The 27,244-nt window shown below is 47.3% G+C and overlaps 1 protein-coding gene across 36 annotated transcripts in view; it reads right to left on the reverse strand.

Moving 5' to 3' along the window:
• Positions 1-27,244, reverse strand: part of tcf7l2 (transcription factor 7 like 2) — a 77,778-nt gene that overhangs the window by 46,632 nt on the left and 3,902 nt on the right. For 31 of the 36 annotated variants that reach the window (XM_055504195.1, XM_055504196.1, XM_055504198.1 and 28 more), the window contains exon 4: positions 3,767-3,868. The exons of the other annotated variants lie outside the window; for them this stretch is intronic. In XM_055504195.1, coding sequence (XP_055360170.1) covers positions 3,767-3,868 — 102 coding nt within the window. The remainder of the gene's footprint in view (positions 1-3,766; positions 3,869-27,244) is intronic. 36 annotated transcript variants of the gene reach the window in all.

A 27,244-nucleotide genomic window follows, 5' to 3' on the forward strand; every position in this document is an offset into this window, starting at 1 on the left:
GCACATTCTTAGGGGAGAGGAGTGAAAGCGGGGAGGGACAAAATAAGCATGTGCAGCAGTTGTAAAGGCTCAGGTGGGAGGTCTACAGGCTGTAAAAACGGCCCAATTCCATCACTTCCTCCACATTAATTACCATACACTTGGAGCAAGTGCCCCCCCTTCCATGCCTGGTCCCTGCTTCACTACCTCTGACACACACACACACACACACACACACACACACACACACACACACACACACACACACACACACACACACACACACACACACACACACACACACACACACACACACACACACAATAACAACACAGCAAGGTGCAGTTGGGAAATGGTTAACACTCCAGCCATCCCCTGCTGCCACTGAAAGCCCGCAAAACAATGGGCACATTGTTCATCCAGGGCTAGACTCTAGACTCTAAGGCTGTGGGTGTGTGTGCGCTTGTGTCTGCGCGTGCACGTTTCTGCCCCAATTCCCGGAAAGACAAATTAAGAAAGGCGAATCAATTAAAAATACTGGTGCCCACACTGGTTTTTAACATCAGTTGTTCGCCTTTACATGAAACCTGACTGGGAGAGGAGTTTTAATTCTGTACTTTTATGCTATGGTCCAACAATGGTTACTCATCACTGTCTAAACAGCAAGAGCTGAAGCCACAAAGACTGTCGAATTAAAACATCACAACAAAAGGCAATTTGACAAAGTGGGGACTGTTTATGATCTTTCCCCCTCAGGAGCTGTGTGAGGCATAAAAATGCTTCTTGGAGTCTCTACCCTCAAAAATACACATCAATAGGCGGATAAATATTGAATAACTTTCAGCCAATGGCATAAAAGTTCAGCGGCAGCAGGATTTTGAGGCTGCCTGCGGGGCGGTCAGACACTTCAAACGGGTCCGGCGCGGCCCCCTTTGAGGGCATGGTAAACAGGGGCATACAGCGTGCCCTCAGAAAGACCAGCCTGCGTGAGGTCACTTCCTCTTTTTCTCGGCTGATCCCCCCCAGCACCGGAGCCTTCCAGCCAGAGCGTCTGGGTACACCCCTGTCGCCGTCCATCTCTCTCCCTCCATCCTTTTTCTGCCAAATGTATATCATCTCTCACCGAGTCCCGGCTGTTGTTTTAATCAGCTAGGCTTCAGATCGCCGCTATCCCGCGGGGTAGTCGACGGATTCTTATCAATGCCAGTGCAGCAGATCAGCGCTGGGGGCAGAGAGAGGTCAAGCTGGGTGTCTCTTCATAAAGAAACTACTGTTGTAGACCACTCTATCAATACACATGCAAGTCCACAAGTTATAGCAAAAAAAGAAAAAAGGGAAGCTTTGCGTGACACCAGCCGGAGCGAGTCCGCGTGGGGTTATCGTTGGCATTCACGGCGCTGTCCACAGTAATCTGTCTTTTCTACATGTACGACAACCTGCATGATGCAAACCAGGGAAACGTTCGATCGCGCTTCCTCCTCAGCCAGAGGTGGATGCGGCAGCGGGGCGGCAGCGGCGCCGGCAGCACAAGCAGCGTTTCACGTTCAATTTCATCACTTGCGCAGAGTCGCGCGTCCGTGCGCCACTTCGCCGGCGCCTCTGATCTTAGATCGTGTGTACCCCATCAAACGGATCACACCACGGCCCGGCAATATGACCACAAACATTACAATAGGCGCTTTCATATTGATCAGTGTCGCCGCTAATCTCGGTACGCGTTGAACAGCGGCCTCAGCTGTCGGCTCCGAACTAAAGCCCCAAGAAAGACAGAAAGCAGAAGCTTAATTTAAGTTTCAGATAGTTACTCGTAATCAAATTGACCCTGCGCCGAGTCTCCTGCAACATCTGTTGTTGGAAAAGCCTTGCCGATCAGTCTTTCACCTCACTTGTATCATTTATCACCAGTTTTCGGAGTGCATCTCTATGCACCCCCATAGGTGCAGTCATTACCATGTGTAGTACTCCGGCTTATTTTATCCATCTGAATTCTTGTCCATCTTCCTCCTTTCAAGTCTTGTTTTCAGCCTAAAGCCACGTTTTGCTTTGTGATGAGTTGCCGGTGTTGCCTGTTTGTTCCAGTCTGGTTAGAGTTGCAGGCTTGCCTGTTAGTATTACAACTTCATGTGTACACTGTGAAAAAAAACCATGTGCTTAAATTCATTTTCTCCAAAAATAGAACGCAGACGTATTTTCGCTGCACGGTAATTATACACCACTGCAGCATCTAAATCTTTATTGAGCAATTTTAAATGAATAAAATAAATAAAAAATACAGCGAGTGTATTTTTGAACTATGTTGCAACGTCAGTGATGCATTCAAATAGAAACCACACTGGGTTTGTTCTTCCTCTAGAAGTGAACCGTTCAGCAGGAGTATAGGTGGATGTGAGGTGGTAAGTATTTACAGCCACATGACTCATAGCAGGATGAAACCTTAAGTATTTACCTGCAGCTTTTGCTGCCTACCACCAGTTTTATGACTTCACAGGAATCGGGACTCGTTTTCTAGGCGTCTCTTAAAATAACAGTAAGAAGAGGCCCCTGAACTCTGTGGTATAAAAATAACACCGGCATCGCGGTAGAAGATAAGGAGGGCCTTAGCGGGGCCCGTTCTGCTCAGAACAATGCTGTCATCGCCGGCTCTTTGTCTTAAACACAACTTCTGACAAGGCTTCTGCTTCAAATGCGCAGCCTCCTGACTCCTGCTATATTAAGATAAACGGGCAAAACACCACTGGCCAACGTCTGAGTATCTGTTGGAGCTGGTATTTATTGCAGACCATAAAATTAACAGAACTGATCAAATGCAAAATGTGACTCAGAGCGACGCCGTGTTTTGACAGGGTAATTAGTGTGATAGAAATGATCTCTATCTCGGCGCGTTGCACGGCCGTGACAACAGCGCTTTGCAGCACGGGCTGCATAAACACAAAGTGTCATCTGTGTATTATTAGCTGCTCTTACTACAGGAAGTGCTGCATTCGTGCCCGCATTCCACCTCAGACGGTTTCTCCATCCGACATCAATATGCGCCATTTCATTTTCATACAATATGTAGAAGATGCACAGCTCCAAAACAAAAGTAACTGTGCCAATGAAAAGGCCCAGGGCATGAATGGTCACTTCACTAATTCTGCTGAATCCCCACTCTCATTGATTTTCCTGGCTCGCTAACCCTGTGACCACATACGTACACCTCCCTATGTTCAACCTTCTGCTGACCTCCAGAAAACTTTCAGCCCCTGGCCAACAACAGTGCTAAGTTCAGATTCGGCTGTTCATTCTAGAGCTGCGAGCCTCTTGCATATTGACATGCCTGGGGTGGATGCTCTGTTATGTATATGCACTGCCTATGCCCCTACGGTTGTCCAGCCAACTCTCCTGCCAGAGTACTCCTCCAACTCCAAGGATAGGGTAATCAATGTAGAAGGAACGCCCACACTTTTTTTTTCTCAACGACCGCGTCTTAGCAGCGCCGCATTAGCTCATTCTAATAAGAAAGTTGTTCAAATGAGAGCAGCTTTCCATCAGGCTGAGTGCGAGGCCGGGCTCGGAGTTATCGCCCTCTCTGGGAGTACAGGTGGCGTGGCCGTCCAAAGAACAACGCCCGCACCCGCCACTGCGGCAGCCTCCTGGTGACTCACTGACACATAGCATTGTCACTGTCATAATTTGCCCAGACAGACGTGTTCAGGATGGATGAGAGAATGAAAGTTTGTCTCTCTGTCATGAACAAGGGAAAAAGAGCTGGTGAAAGAGGAAAGGTACCGAGCGGAGTGTTACTTACAACAATGTGTGCCGGTGACGGGGACCTGGCATCTTTAAGTGCTTGTCTACTTTGAAGACCTCCTGGTTGAACATCTAGCAGGGGCCATTTCATCTGTAGGTACTGAATGGCAGAAAGGAAACAGAATGGAAAGAAAGAAACAAAACATGTTAACAATGCAGAAAGCAAAACAAATTAAAAGTAAGACAGAAAAAACGAAAGGGAGACGACATTTCTTGACGGGTGTTTGGGTGTGAAAAATCATAAACATGGAAGAGCAAATAAAGATCGTAAAGCGGATGGTGGATGGGATGGAGATGGCCTCGAGCGCGCGGTAGCGTTACAAAGCACAATACACGTGTCTGAAAAACAAAGCACAGCTGTTGTTTTAGTTACCAGGTGCCTTCACGATGAGCAGGAACAAAACTATTCCTGTTTGTAATTTAAAATAACTGATGGGTTGCACTGGATTTTGTCTTGAATGCGTAATTTAGAGGGCAGAGGTTAAGAGTAGCACCTTACACGGCTCACGGCTCCAAGATGACCTAATGTCATAAATGTGACTGTTGTCACAGACTTTTACTGGAAGCCATAAAGAGGTTAAAGCGTGGCGTCTCACCACACTCCTCTGAGGCTAAACCTCCTGACTGCTCCCATTAATGATTTACTTGGCCTCTATCAGAAGTCGCTCTCTCTGCCACACACGCACGCAAGCCCAGAAAAACAGATAAGCAGAAACAAGGGTCATGAGAAACATCTGTCTGCGTTATAAACCGGGTGGAGGCTTAAATTTGATGACATGTGCCGTGTTGACTGTTCTACCTAAAATAATCTACTCTGTAATTGTACCTTGAACCGAGCAGGAAGAGCTCACAATTATAAAAAGCATGACAAATAATCGAAATGCAATTTATTGCTTGTTATAAAAAAAAAAAAAAAACAGTTCATATGAACATAGAAAAAAAAAAACAGTGGCCACAAGGCAAACTCCACCGTCGAGGTCTCCAGTTGACCTTGTTGCCCACAGTACGAGTGACCGTATGCGTCGTCCAAACTGCTTATCAATGTCATGGCAACCTGGTCTGAGGGACAGAGGTCACAGTGGTGGTTTTAGCTCTCCACTAAGCTTTTCTTACCAGGAGGGAAAAGCCTAAAGCTTGTTAAGATGACAAACTATTGTAGAACCCAGGAACAGTAGAGAAATCTGCAAAAGTAATAGTAGCAAAGGTAATCACACTTAATATATTTTTAGAAGTACTGTATTTCCCTATTCCCACACACACACACACACACAAACACACTAAAAGGTCCTGACCCTCCCCCGTAAGGTGGATTTGGGGAACTGAAATGACCTTTTCTTACATGCTGCTTCACTTTTAGATCCAGTCTGAATCCTATTAGTTCATGTGCAACTGAGATCATTGAATTCCTCGCAGCAATGACACAAGGCATTCACGCTGCTCAATAATCTGAGTGTAATCTATACATTACGACTACACAGTGAAACCTCTAATATGACTATGAGGTATTAAATGAACTAATATCAGTCCCTTATAGCCTGTTTGCAGCCATATGCTCATCCAGCTTCGTTCTGCTTCTTCGTGCTTGCCACCACTTTCTATGCAGGTCTGACTGTGTGTGTGTGTGTGTGTGTCTCTGTGTAAGTGTGTGTCAGTGCTGGTCAGACTGTGAGTGTGTCACGACCCTTCCAGAGACTGTGTCTAAATCAGTGGTAATTAGTGAAGAGTTCACTGCGGGGTGCCTGCCAGTGGTAGACGCTGGAGGGAGTTATTGACTCCTCATGTCCTCAGTTGCATCCCCTGCAAAAAGAAAGACACGTTTGGTGCCGTGTCTTTCTTTACTGCCACAGATTTATAAGACCAATATGGCCACTACTGCTAAAAATCTGGGTCTGCTTGTGCTTGTTTGTTTGCACAGAGCGTGAAAAAAAGAAAAGGTTGTAAAAACTCCAGAGTTGAGTTCCTGTGGGTTTTTACGGACCCCCCACCCTGGGTATTAATTGCCATGACGGGGAGAGGGGAGGAGGTGGGAGGAGGAGAGAGGGGTGGCGTTGGAACAGTAATAGAAAGAGAGTGACGGAGCTGCTGTCATGTATGAGGTAATTCAAGACGGTGCCTATTGGTGCCAGAGAGGCTAAAACAGGGGGTAAACTGTGAATCCAGCCATGGGAATGTCATGCTCACACATGCAAAACTCACACAGCTGACGAGCGGCGGAGGGGTCGAGCGGGAGGACATTCTGAGGAGGTGAGTAACGAGCGTGAAGGTGACACCCCCCGCCGCCGCCCGCCTCCTCCTCCTCCCCGAGTGTGCCAATGTGATAGAAAGATACAGCGGGAGAGGGAGCGCATGCCCTGACAAGCGGCTCCGCTTCAGCCCAGCTACTGCGAACGTTCTCGCACGCCGACCTCTCCTGCGTGTTTTACGAGCATGCCGGGGAAAATGGAGGCCGGGCTCGGGGACCAATCCCCTCCTCGGCCCGCCCGGCTGCCGCGCTAACGGACGCGCCGCCTCGGCTTGAGTGGGCCGTGACCTCTGACCACTCTGTGCTGCTCCGGGCCCCTTCCTCGTCCCCCGCTCTGTGACCTGAAAACTCCTCTGCTATGAGGGGGCCCCCCGGGTAACTCAAGAGCCATTCCGATGTGACAAATTGCTCTAGAGTTCCAGGATACTCTCTCCTCTCCTCTGTCTATGCCCCCCCCCCCCTCACCACCCCCCTTCATTTAGACAAAAAACAACCAGGCCCCCCTTGGACAGACCCCAACCCTGCAAAAGCCACCCAGCGGTTGGGCTCTCACCCGTGCGTGTGCAGCCGACGGCTTCTCCCTCTCCCCCAACCCCGCGCCCCTCCCTGCCTGGCCGAGCCCCACAATGGGAGCTGAATGACTCAATTGTCTCTGATGAAGTGAAAGACAAGGCAGTCCTCTAAATCCTTACAGAGGGATGAACTCACTCTCGCTGGTCCTGTTTCCCCGTCCCTTAATGCATCCACAAGCAAAGAGGAGGGCTGACGGTGCTGGTAGTAGGGGAGGGACTTGCTTTGACAAATACTTTCATTACAGATTATTTATTTTAAGAAGCCAAACTATTTACTTCACATTTGTACTTTCTCTGACTTAGTTAATCAACAGTTTTTATACATACACAGCATTACTGTGTTACTGCTATATTTGAGCGTATGCTTCCTACTTGCAAAGCTCACCCATGCGTGAGTGACTCCTGCTGCTCCAGTGTTTGACATGTTATGAGCTACTGAGTGTTAGGATCGACACTCGCTGTCACCGCAGCGACAGACAAGCCAGGGCCACCGCTCCGCTGCCACAGCTCGTGGCGGCGGGGCAGCCGGCTGCAGACGAGTCGAGGGGCATCCTGAGCACCAACACATCATCCTCACGCGTCCACACACCGGCTTCCGCCATTGTTGTTACTAATTCAACAAGCTGGCATAGCAGCAATTTGGCCTACAACACTCTTCTGGCGCCAATGCTAGTCTCTGATCCTCCCGAAAACAAATAGCCACAAACAAGCGAAAAAGAAAATTACCACATCCTATCAAACATGGACCAAAAGTCAAAGTCTACAGGCCAGGACAGAACGTGTTTTATTGTGAATGACAAAAAGTGCATATTGTTTCGTCCAATTCTGTTCAATAACCAGCTTATTCTCCATCAAGCCCCCATCTGATGTGTTTACCACGTGCAGCCTGGCGGCTGGAACAGCCACCGCGTGGCTTGTTCGTTTTGTTTTGGATTAAGAGCAAAGGGCTTCCGACCAATCAAACAAACAGAGCTCCTTATGTGCCAATGTGGCTCCCAAACACTGGTCCTCATTCCAGCAGGGGACCACGGGACAGATGATGAGGACTACTGGGGCATCCATCAAGCATGCGAGCAATGAGAGAAAGGAGGGAAGAGCGACACAGAAAGACAGACACACAACAGCTTGGGTTTAGAGTCAGCATATGGATGCTGGGTGTTGCTCTACAGAGTCCAGCAGATCGTCAGCCCATCTGTGGCCTCCTCATCGCACAGGCATGACATAGCAGGGGATGCACATTACAGGCAGATACCATATTTACTTCACAGTGTCACCCACGATCACTGTAGATGTACGTGCTGCCCCATTTGAGCAGCCTATGGTCAACAGGCCCAGCAGCTCCTCAGGGAAAGGGCACCGAGATGGGATTGACAGCTTGCAGATTACACCAATCAGACTACCACTATAAAGAGCTTTATTTAAATCTGAAATGATCAAGGCTAGTAAGAGGAAACCATCCAGAGCTCCAGAAGCAAACTGCACAGAGCTTAAAAGATTAGTGCATGTAGTTTGGATACAATTTTATCCCTTTAAAAGGAAGAGCTGAGCATATTGTCTGGTTTCTGTTGCCGGTTTTGTCCTCACTCACAGGTGCACTGGCAGAAGAAACACAAAATGTGTTGAGAATGGGATAGTCATTTTCTGTAAGTGAGGAAGGGAGATATGTATTGGGAACAGACCCTTTGAAATCCCCTTAGTTAAAAATGATGCATTACTGTGTCTGCAAGTGTGTGCAATACGAATGACGCGGCTGCGAATGGAAGCAGAATTTCTTAACAAAACTGGGAGAAAGTTAGCTGACACTAGAGAGCGCATCACGCCTGCTTTGGTTCTACTAATGCACATTTTATGAGTAAATATTAAAGAAAAAAAAAGAAACACCCCACCTGCTCAGATAGCCAGAGGCATTTTGCAACCAGGAAAATAAAAGTGGAATGTGGGAAGGCCTGGGGTTTGAGTGCCCTGGGGCGGGAAGGGGTCCACTGGGCCCATATTTACTCTAAAGCCAGAACCGCTTGGGGGTTCCACTGGCCCTGACAGCACTGGGGCGGCTGACCTGATCCAAAACCTCCCCTTCCTCAACTCCCAACCCTACCCCTGTTGCCAACAATCTCCTCCACAAACTCCCTTTCTCTCTTATTCTTGCTGAAAAACTCAACTTGACATTTTAATGTAAGCCTTTCATCCACATGGGGAACGTGCATGTTAACGCTCCTTCCCCTCCACCCAACTCAGACTTGCTCACCTGTAAAATGAGGCTGTAGGATGTGTGGTGTAACTACTGGTTCAGAATATCCCTAAAGCTATCACAATCAGTAAATATAAATGCATGATTAATTGTTTTTGTTAACCGGACATTTCTATAGGCTTTAGATGAAGTTCATTTAACTTTTATCTGGTCTGGTGTAGAAGTTTGTTTCACCCTCTTCAATGCAGATTTAGGAGGTAAGAACAGCTTCACATTGACACTGTTTACTTAGCAGGTGTGGGCAAACGTGCTGTTTAAACACCAGCTGACTGACCGGAGAGTTGCAAATGATTGCTCAATGTGGATGACACACATTCTCCAACTAGACAAAGATTTTTTTTTCTAAAACAATAGAAGGTTTAGCTCAAATGTTGATGATAGACCATAGCGAAGTATACACCTGGATCCACAGGACAGTGTTCTCAAAGGATGTGTGAGGGCGGCATGGTTACAGTCCAAAACACAGCAACTTCTCAGCAAGCCTTAGAAAGTAAACAGCGTTCCATTTCTGACTTCTGCACCCCCTCTCCGTTTCCACTGTCCCTCTCCCTATGTCATTAAGAGTATCTCTTGGCTACTCTATAAATAGTGGCAGGAAGGGTGAAGGCCAGCAGGAGTTGGCTAGTCTTCCATCAGCCCAGCTAATGAACAGGCACTCTGGCACCTTTAGCATCAGGCCCTGCTGCCGAACTCGTCGTCTTTCAGGTGTTTCTGCTGCTTCACAGAGCTGTACTACAGCTGCTCTTATGTGTGAATAAGTCTCACACTGTGTCTCTTTCCCTTGACAGAGCCACAAACCTGGTCTTGCGGTGCTTTCATTGGCTACTATATTCACAAACTTAAAGTGTTAAGCGCCACCAGGCTTATTTACTTAGTAATAACCGTTAACTTGCAGATCAATAGCCTTAGTGTTGACAGCTTAGCATTTTTTGATTGGGTGCTCAAGCCAACCAGGACTATGAATACATCTAAAAACCCGGCATAACAGGTCTCTCTTTTCAGGTAAAAGACAACCTAGAATTGCAGAGTTAACGCAAACTGGATTTACTGGTTTTGTCTGGAGGACATTTTGCAACTTATGATTTCTGAGAACTAAGAATCGTCTTGGATGAGTGGTAAAGCGAGGAGTACCTTTATTTTGGTAATGAATCTATTTATGATTTGTGCACACTCTGTTATACTGTGGTATTAAAAACATCATTACTACGGGTGACGGGAAGGCTACCGGAAGCTGACTAGAAGTGGGTTCATGCACTGACAGGGCAAAGATCATCTTCCTAGTTGGAGTCTTGTACACAGTGACCTACTTAGAGGCATCATGGGAGTAAACATAGCACGTCTACAGGCCTAGGTGTGGGCAAAAGCCTCTTCCATGAACCCAGGCCAGGAGGTGAGAGAAGAAGGGGTTGGGCAACTCGCACACTCACTTCATGCTTACCTTTGTTTGCAGGAAGCACGGTTAGAGGTGCAGAGTTAAAAAAGGTCAGCTGCAGCTGAGCTCTGCTGAGGGAGAGAAGTAACCCGACTGCGGTGCCCAGGTTCTGCAGGAGAATGCTGCGTTTGGTATTGTGCTGGAGGAAAGCTGAGCGCTGCCCTTGATGTCGGGTGTCTGGTTTTGTTCTTGCGAGAGTTCACTGTGAATTAGTTAAACGCTAGACTGGATATAAGGAAGCAGTGCAACATGCCTCAGAGGGAGACGATGTGTACAGTCTCACAAAGGCTTCCGATGTTCTGAAAACACTGCGCACAAATCACACAATTCCACCTACGCATAGTCATCAATCAGAAAGCACTGTGTCAAAGGCATCACACACACTGAGACAATTAATCTTTACAAAAGCATCGCATGAAATCAACAAATACACAGTATGATATGTATCTATTTACACTATGACACTGTTCAGTACCGACTCCTTCACATACTTTAAGCCCAACAGAGTAATGGTTTCTATTCAAGCCTTAAATATGTCTATGGACCAACCAACTAGGCTAATTCATCAGCTTTAAGCCATGTGTTTTAGGTTCAATTAGCTTTGGATTCAGTCATTATTGTTGCAAAGCACACTATGACATCATGCATGGAGGAAGGCAAAGAAATTCCCACACAAGCAATTACATGCACACTCACACAGTGGGGTACTGCCGCTTTTCCATGGTGGCTTAATGAATAAATCAGTAATAAGGGCTTGTTTATTGGAGCTCATTAAAATGGGAGATGCTTCCACGACAATAAGACCTGAGGTAGGTCACGGAAGGTTGTCGTGTGGATCGGGCCAGAGTCCCTGCCTAACCTGACCACGTGGCCCTAGCACTCACCTCCAAATCAACCCTGTCAGCGATGCACCCCCTGTCTTACCCTATGCATCCCTACCCATCACACCAGCGCATGCACCTCCATGCGTACACATACACACACAGCTGCGAGCACAGGCTTAAAAAAGACTAACACACACACACCTCTCTCTCATGGTTAATTACCACTTAGCTCAATCACGTGGTGATCCGTCCATAAGAGCCTCCCTCGCCCTCCTCCCCCGCAACACAAACAGCAGCACAGACATGCCAATTATTGATGAATCTTTAATATGAGGTTTTACAAAGTCTCCATCTCATTTCCTACCATTGAGCAGGTGATTACGCCACTGACAGGGGAGCCCATATGAAGCAAACACCACTCTGGCATCTAAAACATCACGCAAAATACTAAGAAAGAATAAATTAACTTAATAAAATAGTATCATTCCAGGGCTGAAATACAGTGGCTTGAGCCACAGAACTTTTTATGTTCTTCCTGTCTTGCATCTCTCCTGCTAGCGCCGTATAAAACCCCCGGACAAAAATCCCACGCCGCGATAACGTGTCAATAATGAGCTGAGGCCATCTATTGATCAGCTTAATTTTGCATCTATTAGCTAGGGAACGGCTTGCTCCGGGGGCGAGGGAAGCCAGGCACTAACACGCACCGACAGGCTGGATGGAGATCATTACAACTGATGTTCACACACACACGCTGTGATTGACATGGAGATAAGGCAGGAGAGAGCCTGGGCTCGCACGCCTCCCCGCACACTAAGCTAATGATACACCGAACGTGTGCTTTGTGTGCGTACAGCAGCGTGCGTGTGTGTGCGGAGGAGCCCGATAGAGAGCGTCTATCTAGAAAGAGTTGGAGCGGGGGGGGAAAGGAGAAGAAAAGCAGGCCACACGCCTTTGCTAATTGGCACAGTCAGACAGGGAAGCTAATAAAAGACTAAAAAGCATTTAGTGAAGCACCTTAGCTCTGTGGATCACCTTATCAAGCCTGTGTCATTTATATACAGCTGCCTAAACCACAGGAAAACCTGGGTTTGACCTGCAATGCACAGAGTAGCTTCCTCTAATACGTTCCGATACTTCCCTCTGTGCATAAGGCGCTCCACAGAGGCATACCGAGAGGGCGTGTAGAGAAAACTTTATGGGGTGATGCTCTTTTCATCCAGCTAACGGGTCCACTATCGTTGTAGCAACAGGCCCGGCTTGGTATTGATGCAACCAGCTGCAATATACATCGGGTGGCTGATGTTGTCCACACACAGTGGGAGAAACAGTGGGAAAAACGAAGGGCCGAGCACTGGAGCTGCACCTTTTACCCCACCGTCAAAAAAGAAATGACTGGATCTTTGTGTACACTGTCTGTGTGTCTGAGTTTTACAGGAAGGAGGTCTTGTTTCATGGCAGATAGGTTCAATGGAAGAGAGGTCAGAGGCGCAGAAGAAAAAAACCCTTGGCTACAAACTGTGTGTTTTTGTCAGCTGAGGGATGCAGCGGAGGGATCGAGGGAGCAGTGGGAGGAGGGAGGAAGCGAGGGGGGCGGGGGGGGGGGGGGGGGGGGGGGGGGGGGGGGGTGTAGGGAGAGAGGAGGAGAGAGGAAAAAAAGCCCTCAGCCAAGCCATCAAGTTGAACATTGAACTTCACAGTAGTAGCTGCCTTTCTATGCCTCTCCTTTTGATGTTACCTCCAAAGCAAAGGATCAAAGACTTGGAGTGTGGCGTGGGGAAGTCCCAAGCTCTTAGCCTGCCAGCCTGTGATATATGCAAAAGTCTACGCCAAAAGAGAGCGAGTGGGGCATAGAGAGAGAGAGAGAGAGAAAGAGAGAGAGAGAGAGAAAGAGAGTGACAGAGAGAGAGAGAGAGAGAGAGAGAGAGAGAGAGAGGGAGGGAGAGGGGGGTGCTTGTGAGCAAAAAGAAAAGAGGAAGCTTGCATGGAATGCGGCGATAAAGTATGTTTTGTGTCTAATGAATGATAAAGGGATGACACAATCAGCCATTAGTTCCAGAATGACGTAGAGCGGGATAAAGTGCACACACAGGAATTTTAGAAAACAAGCACCAGAGAGGGCCGGGCATGAATGCAGGCGATTGGATAAGGGTGGAGAGAGGGGGTGTTGGCAGGGTTCGTTGCCCTCCACCCCTCTGTTCGCCCTCAACGACCAACGCAGGATAGGACACCAAATCTCCCCCCCCACGACTTCCACCTCGCACCAGCTCCCAGCGTCTCCCCGACATCAAGGGGGTGAGAGTCTGTGTCGTCTGGGCATGAATATACAGCGTGCCGTTAAAGCGAGGACTACAGTAAACACAGCGCACATGAAACCCTGGTTGTCTCTCACACAACACTCACACACCAACACACAGTGGGCTCAGCTGGGCCAAAGAGCGAAGCAGAGGTGTGCTAAAATTGACAAATCTCTACGAGACAAACACAGTCCAAACACACACACACACACACACGGAGATACACACTCACACACCCTTTCCCCAAGGCTGTAGGATTAAGAGGTCCAGCTGGCTGACAGCGAGCCCTTCCTTCCCATGTATCCCGTCGATGTCAACCCCCCACCCAAACACACGCACAACCTCAACGTCTACCGCTCCAGAACCTCCAGCTCCAGATCTGCCAGGCTTCCAGCTCACCAAGAAAGCCAGGACGACACGCGCCACCATCACAGCAGTCCGTCCATCCATCCAGCCTACCTGGTAGCGCTACTCCTTCAAATTGCTTCGGGTTACGAGGCGAAGTGAGAGCATCGGAAAATGAGGACTGGTGGAGGTTGCTGAAGAAAATATCTTTTGAGCCCTGCTGATGGATAAATAAGATAAAAAGATCTGGAAAAAGTGGAGAAGGGAAACGGCAGGAGGTGGAAAATAAACCTAGACAAGATCTTCACCCCCCTTCTCCTCCTCTCCAGCAGCTGCCAGGTCACTTTACAAATGTCTGGAAGAAAATATTCAGCAGGGTGTTGTTTGAGCATTGTATCATTGTCGACAGGAAAGTATGTGCACTTGAATGTGCAACAAAAACAGGCACTCGGCATCCTAATGAGCGATAAGTGAAAGTTAGGATTGCATTACTGGAATTGATCTAACACGTGTTATGTTAGCTTAGCATATGGTCAACACAGGAAGTCAAACATAAGTCTTCACCAGTACTAGATTTCTCAGGGCTGATGCCAGTGACCATATTTCAGTTAAACATTTGTGTTTAGCCATTTGCGTAGTGAATATCTTCTTTATCCATGCTAATGTACCTTTGAGTAGATTAAATCTACCAATAGGAAAACATAAAGCTCTAATGCTCCTGAAACCAAAGCAGAGAACTGAGATTTAAAGGGCCAATGTCTCAACAGGAGGTCAAATGTGCTGCTCTGTTGATTTTGAGGAACCACAACATGCAAAATAGCTTTATAGTGCAACACTACAATAATTTTGCAACCATAATTGTACCTTTTTCCCAATTGGCGCTCTCATGTTCACTTTCACCAGCCTGACATTCCTAATACTGGGAAATGACGGGGGGTGATTTAGGGTGAAGTTTAGGTGAAGGCAAAACAGGGATTGTATTCCACTTGTGGTTATCACCAGAGGACACTAAAGCTGGGCTCAGGGACGCTTTGCCCGACAGGATAAATAAGGAGAATACCGAAAAAAAAAAATCTATCTGGCAGTTCACCATGATGACATCGATTGGGGAAGATCACTACCAGCAGACTGGGAAGGAGAAGGGAAAAAAATAACAACAGACAGGGCAATGGTGTAAGAAAAGAATAAGAATTAGGGAGTGAGAAAGGAAAGAGCAAGAGATAGAAGCGGGGGGAAAAAAATTCACAATGATGACACGTAAGTGCAAAGAGCGATTAAGGATTTACTTTCAAAAGAACTCCCATTGATCTTTTTTGATAGACCTGCAATAAATCAAACCGGATTGACTCGCATGAGAACCAAGCCTAATCCTTTAGTCAGATCCAGGAGAACTCCAACCAAACCAGCTGTTAATTTAGGCTTTACAAGATAAAGCGGGAGAAATCCAACCTGATGTACCCTAGGGCAGAGGCTTACATCATCTCTGTAAAGCAATCAACTTATTGCCAGTTTGGAGAGGTAATCAGAGCACATACTGAGAAAGGAGAGGGAGGAGAGGGGCTGCAGGGTGGAGGGAGGGAGGGAGGGAGAGTTAGGGGAGACGAGAGATGGCTGAAGAGGTTAGGGAGAGAACAGAAGCATACAAATGTAAGAAACAACAGAAAATGGAAGTTGAGGCCAATTTTAAAATGCAATTTTTAAAAAAAGAGTAACCAAAACTTTTCTGCATGCTGGGACAGATACGTGAGCTTTCTGACTGAAACAGTGAAACTTAACTTTGAAACAAAAACATGTTTACACAAAGCACATCTCCAATTATCTCCACAGGGCAAAGATGAAACGGAGAGGAGCTAGCTCGCTGCAAAACAGTAGCTCTCTCAGCTGACAACAGGGAGTGGAGGCAAGCTTCAACTGCCCCCCTTCCTCCTCCTCCTCCTCTCAGCCACCCTGTAATTTCCTTGGAGGCTGGCCCAGACTTTATCCCCATCCCCAGTGGCCAGTGCCACCTCAACTGGGTCCTGCCAGCCACACTGTGGTTGCACCATAGCACAGCCACGGTAATTAAATTGGTTATTTTTGTTTAGGGGAACAAGAGGGGTTTTTTCCAAGCCCTGGGTGGAAGTATTGCAAGACACCATTCAACCCGCACTGAGTAAACTGTCCTCATGTCTTTTTTAGCTGTACATTGTGCGTGTGCTATAAGTCATCAGGGGACTGCAGAGGTTTTAGTTCCTCTTCTAAACAGGGCGTGTAACACCACAGCGGAGGACGTAAAGCATAAAGCCTGAAGACCACTTAAACAGCACCCACCTCAACCCTACCCCCATCCACACACACTGACACAAGGACTCATTAGCTCGCCATCTTCCCTGTCTTTAATGTCCTGTTTACAACGCAAAACAACCAGATCAGGACCGAAATCCAATCACGGAGCTTTGCAGGGCCTATCACATCGAGCTCACAGGAGAGCTGAGGAGAAGCAGGCCTTGTAGTCTCTGGACACTGTCCAAGGGAAACCAAACCTCAGGAGTCTAAACAAAACCACACATAAAATCAGAGTTAAAACAGCAGCCGCTACTCAGCCCACCGTGACCCCACCGACTCGCACACAAACAGACACACTCTTTGGTCCGTGCTTCTCCACACTCTCCTGGTTACACTGTAAAGCACACAGGGATCACGCCAACTTCAGCCCGGCTCCCAATTTGACTCAGGCTTTGACACAGGCTCGTTGGCGTGTGTCAATATATACACACAGACGGGACACATCTAGGTAAAAGAGACCGCCACTTAAGCTCAACTCACATCAGTCCATGCTATCTTTGGCAGCTAGCTGGGCTAAACTGTTGAAACCACACAACAACTCTACCCCCCTCCCACACTGCTTCCCCCAACTTCACAGTCAGGCTGCCTCTTTAGCGACGGCTGCCCACTGGCACCTCCCTCCATGGCCGCAAGGTCACGCATTTAATTACACAAAAAGTAGTAATCTCACCAGACAGATGGCAAGCAGGCCGCCGCTCAATTACTTTATGCCCAATTGAATCATTACTGGTGTTATTTACTAAATTATGGCACACAGAACACCACAAAAACTGGGTTTGTGCTACAGGTGGGAGGGGGGAAGGGTTTGCAGGGTTGTGGCGGTGTTAAGACAGAGAGACAGATGTGCCAAACAACTGTGACAGAGATCAAAAAGGCGTGAAAGACACCAGCGCATGGCTGTGTCAGCTTTTGGTAAAAATTGGAAGTTTAATACCACAGTGATCGGCGCCAGAAAAAACAGCCCCTTATTTTTCTCCAAACCAAAACTGGTACAAAACATTGGCCTATGTGGAAACAGTCAACTCCCGGCAGCCCAGTTGAGGAAACCGCATGACAAGCCCAATTTAAAATGTGAAGAAAGTGTCTGTCTCTTAAACGTGAGCCAAGGAAAAGGAGTTGGGCTTTCTGGATGTTTTCTTTTTCTCTTTAGGACAACCAGTTCGTCACTGGGGAGCAACCCACCAGGCTCGACTTCTTTCCTGAAAACCCCTGAATGGCCAATGTGAGCGGTATCATCCCTGCATCCATCCCTGTTGATGCCTAACTCATCATGTCTCAAATCCTCCTGCCAATAGCTTCTGTGAACAATTAGATGTCGACTTTCCCAGCATATCAGACCACAGATTCTGATTTCTGGCCAGGGAGCCGCAACAGTCAAGCTGGTCGGCCAAGATATAAGATTATCTTAAAAAAGGTCAGACCTGAGCCTTGCTATTTATTCATCACTGTTCGCAAGCGACGAGGCCTGTTTATGATTTAAATGACCACAAATCTGAACAGCAAAACAACAGCGCTGATTGTTCTCATATATGTCAACCAGTTGTCAACCGGGCACAAGAAAATTGATCATGTCACTCTAAACCCTTCCACTTGTTTATTACTTGTCTCATTTCTTTGTCATAATTTCCAACTGCACCTATGGTTGTAATATTAACCCAAAACCTCACACCCGGAAGTAGAAAAGCACACAAGCTACTGCAAAGGCCTATATTTATTTCTACATTTACCAAAGATAAAGCAGGTTGTCTTGAATAACTTTACAGCCAAAACCAGTTATGAACTGACACATAGCGGTAGTGAAAAACATTTGTCAGGCTAATGACCATAATAAAACTGGCAGCTCGCCATTAACTGGGAACAGTTGTGTTGAGAGGTATGTCTACTAATGTAAAACGATCTGTGGGTGCATATAGAAAATTTCCATTCTTCCACCCTCCCCTCTGAGGTGAGGAATTCCACTGGCCTATACATGGCAGCCAGCAGTTGCTCTCCCATGAGGGTGGGCAAGCATCTGGGAAGAAAAGGCGAGCGGACGGATCAGGAAAAGATGATGACTAGACCTACATATATTTTTTGAGAGTTGAAGTCCTCCCAAAGTTGAAAACGCAGAGAAATTGTCCAGGGACCTTCTCCTAGAACGCGGACAGGAAAGAGAACAGACATGGTTCCCAGGCACATCTACGATCCCACTATCCTAAGAGGACGGGGGAGGTTTCCTGTTAAGTTCCCAGTCGTGCCAATGCTCCACTTCATTGTTGTCATATAGAAGTGCAAAGAAAATATGTTCAGTGAAGACGCATGCGCATGTTTGACCCTGAAGCCACAGGACGGCGGTGAGCCCTGCCCATTTGATCCACTAAAGTGTCTCACTGTGGCCTGCACTTCACTGAGGCTCTTTCTCCAGCTGCTCTACAGCCATCGTGGACGGCGGCGCTGGCACCTGTCTTTGACAAGCCTTCGCATTCACGCCGACTGATATCCTGGGCTGACAGTCAGGTGACAAATGCCAACACACGCCCGTCGCTGACATATCCCACCCATGCATGCATGCATGCATGCATGCTCACTGGCAGTCCAATTAAAATGAACCAATGGACACTTAAGTTTGATCCCAACCACTTGAAAAGCTTTGCATCGGAGTGAGAGAGAGAGGTCTTAGATGCTTGAATCTCACTGTCTGATAGCTAACCCTGCCCTGATTCAGGCTGTGGCTTGGACTTGTAAACCAAAGCTTCCCTCAGCGCCTCTCACCCGCCCGGCCATGCTCTAACCACTGTTTTTGCATACCGCTCAGCTTGTGTAACTGTTGAGTGGTTTCGCTCCAGCGAGACAATAGCCGTGTAACAGACTAAGCAGAGCAATGCTATGTAATGTAAGAGTCGATAAACAGAAACCAGGACACACGATATGGGGACCGGGCATCTGGTTACCGGAGAGGTTCTATGATAACAAATAGGAGCAACGTAGGTGAGACTGGCAGCGCCTGAGGAAAGCTCCGCTCAGACCAACACACGAGAAGTTCTCAAGGGAGTAGGTCAGTGTGTATCCACAGCAAACCACCGACATCCGTGTCAATTATAACTCAATAACTCCTATATATGATCTCACACTCTAAATAGGGAGAAATTAAAAGATCTTTTTAAGGCACATCATGACTAGAAGCAGAGTTTTGATTACATGACTATATTTTCACAACATTTGATTAGTAGATTTGGTTACAGCGTGACCACAACTGCCGCTTGTGAAAAATGGCATTGACTCAACAAGCGGGATGGGTGTTAATGAGGGGTGCCAAGACGACTAGATTGAGCTCTCAGTACGGCGGAGCTCACTGGTACTCACTCTGCCGCCCAGCGGACCACAGCCATGTTTCCCCACCTCATTTGCAAAGCAATCCCGCTTCCCCCTCACTCAGTGCACTCAGTGCATCTTTTTGTCATTTCCATGTCCAGGCTTCATTTGTTTTGTTCGCTAAGACAGCGAGAGGGGGGAGAGCGGGGGACGCACGAATCCAGCGCTCAAGGAGACCACTCTGCAACCAAAGAGCATCTCATATGTAGCCCCCCCTCTGGAAAAAAAAAAAATACACACCCACGTCCACCCAGCCAGCATGCACCCACCTCTCCCCCGCCTGACTAATGTGCCCTGACACTCGTACATCACCCGTAAATTGGCCAAATGAATTAACCACGGCCCCTGCTTAGCTTTACGGGCTTTAAATGGATTTTCTCCTCTCCAGGTCTGCCCAATAATTGCATTTATCCATCTTGTTGAAGCCAGGTTTACACACTCGCTAAGATCATGCCAATCCCCCGGATACATTTTCCGCTCTGGTGGCAAGAGTGTCAGAGATTTGTCATCGGATCATAACAGGTTATTCAAACAACAATTAACTTGACAACTCCGCTGTATATCATTGTCTGGCTCCTTGTCGGACAGGAGCTTGGTGAGACCAATGCTGTACCTTCGATCTCTTCATCTGTCTGCATATCTCCTGCCCTTCCCTCGTGTCTCAGAGTGATAAACTGAGCCTTGTAACACTTTTTATCTATCATCCAAGCCTGCAGGTTAAAGCAGCAAACACCCACAGTAGGGAGGAAAGTAGTGGCTATGAGTTTTTATTGTTCACACACACTTGCAGGCAGCGTGAAGGCAGAGCTGCGAACACCAGCAACAGTGGGGGTCATCTCTACACTTGTGAATGTTTGAACAGAAGTGCATTAGACACTGGGGGGGCCCAAAGGACAATTCAGCTATGTAAACATGCAGCAACTTCCTTCCCTCCGCTCCTCCAGGCCTGCACTGAGACAAGGCACTGTTTAAACAGCGCACACAGCATTCCTGTGCCTGGGCCCTAGCCAGCTGCTGCATCCTCACTACGGGCCTGGCTGCCTGAGCAGAGACAGGCCTTACAACAGCAAGGGTCATCCACAACAGACAAAGAGCTTTTATAGACATGCAAAACCCAACTCATCTACTGCAAATGCTCCAGAGCCGTGGGCCGGGTACTTAACCGCTGACTGCTGGAGCCCACACAGATGGGAGAATAACAAAATAAAAACATTTTGCCAAAGGATGCGTCCTGAAATCAGAACCACCTGACGACACATTTGATGACGAAGCAGGAAAATTATCTTTGCATATTTGAAATATCGATAAAGTGTGGGGTCCAATAAAGATAGAGGAGGCAGTAAAGAGGAGATAAAGTGCTTCCTGGTTCTAAAGGGCAAAGTGAAGTGCATCAAATGTCACTCTGAGGCCTGATGCCGGTCTAATCCCGACTTTCATTATGACTACACAGATTTTAGATTCTCCTTTAACATAACTTTTAGTTTGTCATAAGAACACAGTGTTACTTTGAATTGTATTCATCTCCAGGTGAGTTGGGGAGTACACAAAGGTTACCTTCTACTGTCCATTCCCCAAAAACACAGTCAGGAATTAACCAAAGGAAAGAAAAAAAATCCCACTCCCACTCCGTCAATGAACCTGCTGCAATAAGACTTTATTACAAAAAACTAGATGCCAAACATGTATCATGGGAACTCGTCTCTGTATGTAAACCCTAGTAAAACATACGCAGCAATAATCTGTATGCAATATTTAACACCAAAACTCCCTTTGAGCTGTCACTCAAGCTCGGTTTTATTACACAAGGACAACAATCACTGCTTCCTCTTTGTGTCGGTGCGTTAGCGGTGGACGCCAGCAGACGCCAGCGGCTGCAGGTCATTATTTCAATCATAATCGTTTGAGGGGGGTAGATTGCACCGTTTTACGCCTCATAATGCCACATTTCTCCTTCCCTATCCAAAAGAGCGTCCATCCGGCTGTCCGTCCCCTCTGTCCGGGCGGCAAAGGCCATCTCACCTCGGGACAGTTGTCCAAACAAGACACTCCATCCACTCTGACCCCAGAGGGACGAAGCCAATTGACAATTCATCGGGAGTCAATTTGTTCACTTTTGGAATTGACCCTGAACACTGCTGACACATAGGCCTCTCACTGGAGTGGGATGAATATGTAATACTGGGGGGGTGGGGGGTAAGCTGCAAGCATGCGACAACAATGTCCATACTTATGTTTTGAGTTCACTCATGCGCACGACGAGGCCGTTTAAGTGCATGTGCAAAAACCCATTTTGGGTAGAAAACAGAAAATAAATATTATACGCAAGTAGCTAAAATATAATTCATTCCAACATAAAGTATAGAGGCTGTTAAGGTTGAATGGAGAAAATAAAAATTACACAGCAATCTACTGGAGCTAAATAAACACTCCATACACCATTACCTGCACAATGGTTGGCAATTCAATGCTCACGTGCGAAGCGCAGGCCATGTGTGGATGTGACAAGCTGTTCACATGAAATGTTATCTAGTGCGGTACACAAGTTGACAGCTGTCTCTTTACAAGAGGCGTATTATTGTTGTGTGTAAATAGGTTTCTAACAGCTGGTTAAAGAGCTAACATGGGAATTTACTCTTAATCTGTTTTCCACTGGAATTAGTTCATCAACCAGGATAATAAAAAAAAAGGGAAGACTCCAGCGCTGCTCTGCGCTGCACAGCGGGGTAAGAGGGGTTACATTTTATTAGCCTGGTGCATTTTAAAGTAATCTCGCCAACATTTTTCATTTTTTTTCCCCCCATTTCCAAATCCGAACCGTAATCCGCAGATTAGTAGATGCATTTATTTCTCCGCGCTCTCTTAAAACCTCCGTCACCTTTCGCAGGCAGTTATGAATCCGGCACCTTCGCGACAAACAAGCGCACCATCACCTCATTAGCAGACTCGCTCCTCTGCCCAAATACGTACACAATCGCATGCACTCCTCCTTGGAGCTTATCCAGCTACAATTAAAAGTTTAATTAGTAGATTAAAAATACACTGACTGGAGTTTTATCACCTTAAACTCCACCATTATGTGTTTAGCACACACAAAGCCCCTCCTTCCCCATCTGAGCCATTTTCAACAGATTACATGTAAACAAAAATTCCATTAAGACTGCAGATATCAGCTAGGGACCAAAACCAAACTGCTACAACTCCAGCAGCTGGATATTTTGATGCCACATATAGCTTTGGACGTCATTTGTCACAGTATGAAGAATTTAAATGTTGAACAATATAAGAGCTCAGATATCACATGACCAAAATAGGAAAGATTCTATTTTAAAAATTAAATATTATGGTGGTGACGCATCTGTATGTACTTCCACTGCTTATTATTATTATTATTATTATTCATGCGTCAGAAAAGAGAAGAAATCTCTGCTAATGCTGAAAAAAGGGAGAAAAAAGCTTTTTTTAAAAAAAGATATTAGCATTAAAGAGCTTCTTCTTCCATGGTCCGCTCCAGAGCGTTCTACCACAGCCATAAAAGGCTGGCGTACCACAGGTGTTCGCTGCACACTGGCACGTCTAGTCATTATCTAGCCCGACATGATCATTAAGAGCTGTGATGGCAGCGCGGCACCTCCTCCCTGCGTGCATGCACACACGCACGAAGCTGAAGCACTCCCTGTTGTAAAAAAAAAAAAAAGGGTGAGAGGGGAAGCTCCTTTCCCAACGAAAAGCATGTCAGCGCTGGTGCACTTTGACCCCCCCCAAACACGCTGCACAATCCAAACAGAGGGCCGGGCCCCGGCAGAATTCCTCCGGCGTCACCGCGGCCCTCTCGCCCACCGCTTCTAAGGCCACTTGTTTTTTTGTTTTTTTTTGATGACGACGACGAGGGTGGGAAGTGTCGAGAGCGGCGTGGAGGAGTGGGTGGGAGGTTGGGGGGGGGGGGGGGGGGGGGGGGGGGGGGGGGGGGTGACGAGGGGTTCATTCAGAGGCAGAAACCACACACGTGAGCACGCGGCTGCTCGGCAAGTGTGGCTGAAAGCTGAAACTTGCTGGTTCCAGTCGGTGTTCCTCTCGCCGCTCGGCCCCCACTGCGACCCCCCCCCCCCCCCCCATTCTTTTCCATAAACGAGAAGATAAATGTGAAGCCTAGGGGCACTATTGTTTGGACATCTAACCAGGAACTGTCGCTGCTCTCATTGCCCTGGCATTAACAGCAATTATGCGCTCTATTCAGGCGGCTTTTGTGCATCCGACCCCGGACCCCCACCACCACCACCACCGCCGCCTACCCCCGCTTTCCCCTCGACTCGCACATGCACACGCAGAGTCCTAACGCACGTTTCCCGCTTTTCTCTGCCCGGGCCCACTCCGTGCTTCCCCTCCCACTCCTCCACTGGTGAACTCATTTGGCTCCTGGAGCACTCTGGGCCCAGTATGAATGAACCTGCAGAAATATGCACATCCAGGCAGAGGGAAAGGAAGAAGAAAAACAAATACGAAATGCACATACCAGACGTGTTTCTGGTCTGATACGTGAGCTTAAACAATTCTTCACATAGCACCGAGCAGATTTCTCTCCTCAGTCATGAGAGCGGCAGATGAATGGTTGGACGCAACACGACTTCATGCTGGAAAATGACATTTTGCAATTTTGTAATTGTGATAAAAATACAGACACCGTGTAATCAGCTCTTGAAAACTCGTTAATCCTGAGCCAAATAATAACCTTTGTATCCAAGAGATGCGATCAATAGTGGTTTTTAACCTTATCTGCCAGATGCAGCCGTCCGCCAATAAAACCTCAAATCTTCAGCAACCACTTTAAATTATCTCGCCACTATTTTCAGCAAGTCCACGTTTGAACCTGGTCCGTGTCATTTCACTTTCAATTGGCTGCAGAGTGACAGGAAGCTGCACATTCAACCAATCAACAGCGTCTACACATGCAGCAGTACTTGAGCACACTTATAATGGATAAAGGGATCAGCCATGCACTGCCCTTGGAAAAAAAAAACCTAGTACCACCAGGAAGTCAATCTTCCTGAGCTTTCTTTGTAATAGGAAAATGGTGCTTAAATAGTTAAGTTGCAAACAATGTACTGCCAAAGAAAACGGTGAATAAAAGTAAAATGACATGCTCTGTATAAAGATACAGATTTAACTGGCGGCTACACACACACTCACACTCCCAGAATAATTTAATTTCCATGTTTCAGGGAGCCCCGAGCCCTGTGGGCCAGGAGCAAGAGCGAGCCTATATTTAACAGATGACAAAAGTTGCATTCCAGATGTACAGTACTATCTTTGTGTTCTATAGAAATGCATGGGAGAAAGAGGGATGGAGGGAGGGAGGGGGGCTGCGAGAGAGAGGGGGGTGTGGGGGTTACACTGGGGGCTGGGGGGGGCACCAGTGCACAGCTGCTAAACTAATGCCTGTTTTTTCCCCTTCTGCCTTTTTTTTCCTCCTCTACGCAGACACAGAAAAGCGGAGTGTGGTGTCGTATTGACAGGACGAGGGAAGGATGCAGGGGGTAAAAACCCATTCCAGCCAGCGTGATGAAACAGATATTATGGTAAATATCCAGGCTTAATGAGTAATGGGTATAATCTGAGACGCCGACATCCAAATGAAGATCAGATTAGCGGTTATTACGTTAAAACAAGGAGGCTGATGGTTTATTTAAAATGGGCTCAGCTCCATAACAGAGTGGAGCTGAGCGTTCGCTGCATCCCAACCCGGCTCCAAGCGTCACCGGGGATCCACTGCTCCCTTTGCACCAGTTACAAATCTCATTAGAAACACACACACACACACACACACACACACACACACACACACACACACACACACACACACACACACTTTATTTTTATTGTATTGCCTCTGTGGTGTTTCAAGCAGAGTGACAGATCGATGGGCACGTAAGCTCCCGCGCGCCTCAGCCTGCCAACATCATCAGCGTTAGACAATTAAGGCCTGCGAGCTGCGAGAGAGAAACATACACATCTCCTCCGTAAATATTTACTGCGCAAATCTTTTTCCATTCATTCACCAGGCACTAACAAAACCTTACTGTACTCCCTCCTCTCCCTCTCCGAGTCCCCTCCGCTACCACCACCACCACCCCACCCCTACATCTGCGATTCATTGACTTTACAATTTACCACATGTCGAGATGGGAGAGGTCGAGCCTCCATCTGAATCATGGCACAAATATGTGAGTGATTTATTGTTTTAAAAACCCCGGGTCGTTTTAGTGCAACTCCACTTTTCCTGAGCATTACTCCTATTGGCAGACCATGAACAATTACAGTTCGGACTAATTAAGCTCCGAGAATGTGCTGTGCACCGCTAATGTCTAGCAGGCCCCAATTTTAGTTTAATGGTGCCAAACTTTGCTTCCCAGCACCCCAGCCCCCCTGCCTCCCTTCCCCAACTTAACTCCTCAAATCCAAAGCAGATTGTACTTTTTATGACGGTTTATTGAGTCGAAGAAAAATAAGGACCTTTTCTTTCCCCTCGCCTAGCATAGGATGAGAGAAACAGCGGAGAGAGAGAGGGAGAGGAAGAGAGGGAGCACAAAAAGGAGTAGTGGGAGGGAGAGAGCAGGATCTGCTTCCGCCATACTTTGTAAACAAAGGTGATTTGCAAGACAAAAGGAGAGCAACCTTCCGACTAAATTCAGCGCATTTCTGCAGCGAGAGGCACAGAATGCGGCCACATCGTGCCACAAACCCCCTGCGGACGCCAATTAGGGCCTATTAACATGTAAAGCCAATTTGATAAGGTGTGGGCCCTATCCCTTAAATCCGCATTAAACTATCTTTCCCCTTGTCCCAGCCAAAAATCCATTTACAGCAGCCGAACACACATAATCCATATGATATACCATTGTTATGCTTATGCTGCTGCCATGTTCAGGAAAGATACTGTCTGTTTGTGTCAATTATAACAGATAAGGCCACAGCAATGTGTGCACGTAAGCACAAAGGAGGCTGGTGTTGCATTCACTCCTGCATGTTCATTACAATAATCTGACCAGAAAATCCTCCATTATTCTCCCTAAAAAATAAAAGCCATGAAAGAAGGAGTCAGCCTGAAAGTGGATTTATTTTTAAAAAGGTGAATGTGTGGTAACGCGAGCAATCGTAGCAAGGCGACTGAATCAAAGAGGGAAGGGAGAGGAAAGCTATTGTTTCAACCACACAAAGCCTTGTAGTAGAACTGCCATGGGTTCTGAGAGCATCTTTTTTTTTTTTTTTTTAACTCCAAACACAGCGGTGGATGCCTGGCGTTTTTATCACCCCTTCGTACCCCCCACTTTCTTGTTCTTTTCTAAACTACTCGTAATTACACATCGAAACTCAAAACCTCCGCCAAAAGTCTCCAGGCCTGAAGAATTATGGGGCCAGAGGTGGCGTCAAATATCTTAACATTCATAAGTCCGAGAGGCAGTAAATAAAGCCAGTGGATTTACGGCCCTTCAGACCCAATGCAGGAGAGCTGGCCGCTCAGATCCCGCTCTACCCTCCCTCGGTCTCTGCTATTCCCGACCTGTTGAGGTGTGATGTTAGCCCACAGCACCGGAGTTAACCTGACGCCTTTATTCACAAGCTCCGTGTTGGCATCGGCAGGAAACAAAAGGTAGACGGCGAGAGAGGAAGGGAGCCGGGGAGAGAGGGAGAAAGTGAAAGGAGATAGAGAACTGGGGTGAACCGGACCACTTCTCCAATTCAACCTGCACCTAGTGATCCAGCAGGCCTTTGTGTGAGGTTTACGAGAGGAGGGAGTCGGCAGGGAGAGGAGCGGCAGGGGCGAGGGCAGGAGGACTTTTAAAGC

The sequence above is a fragment of the Betta splendens genome, chromosome 19 (genome assembly GCF_900634795.4).
Source record: "Betta splendens chromosome 19, fBetSpl5.4, whole genome shotgun sequence".
In the NCBI taxonomy this organism is placed as follows: Eukaryota; Metazoa; Chordata; class Actinopteri; order Anabantiformes; family Osphronemidae; genus Betta; species Betta splendens.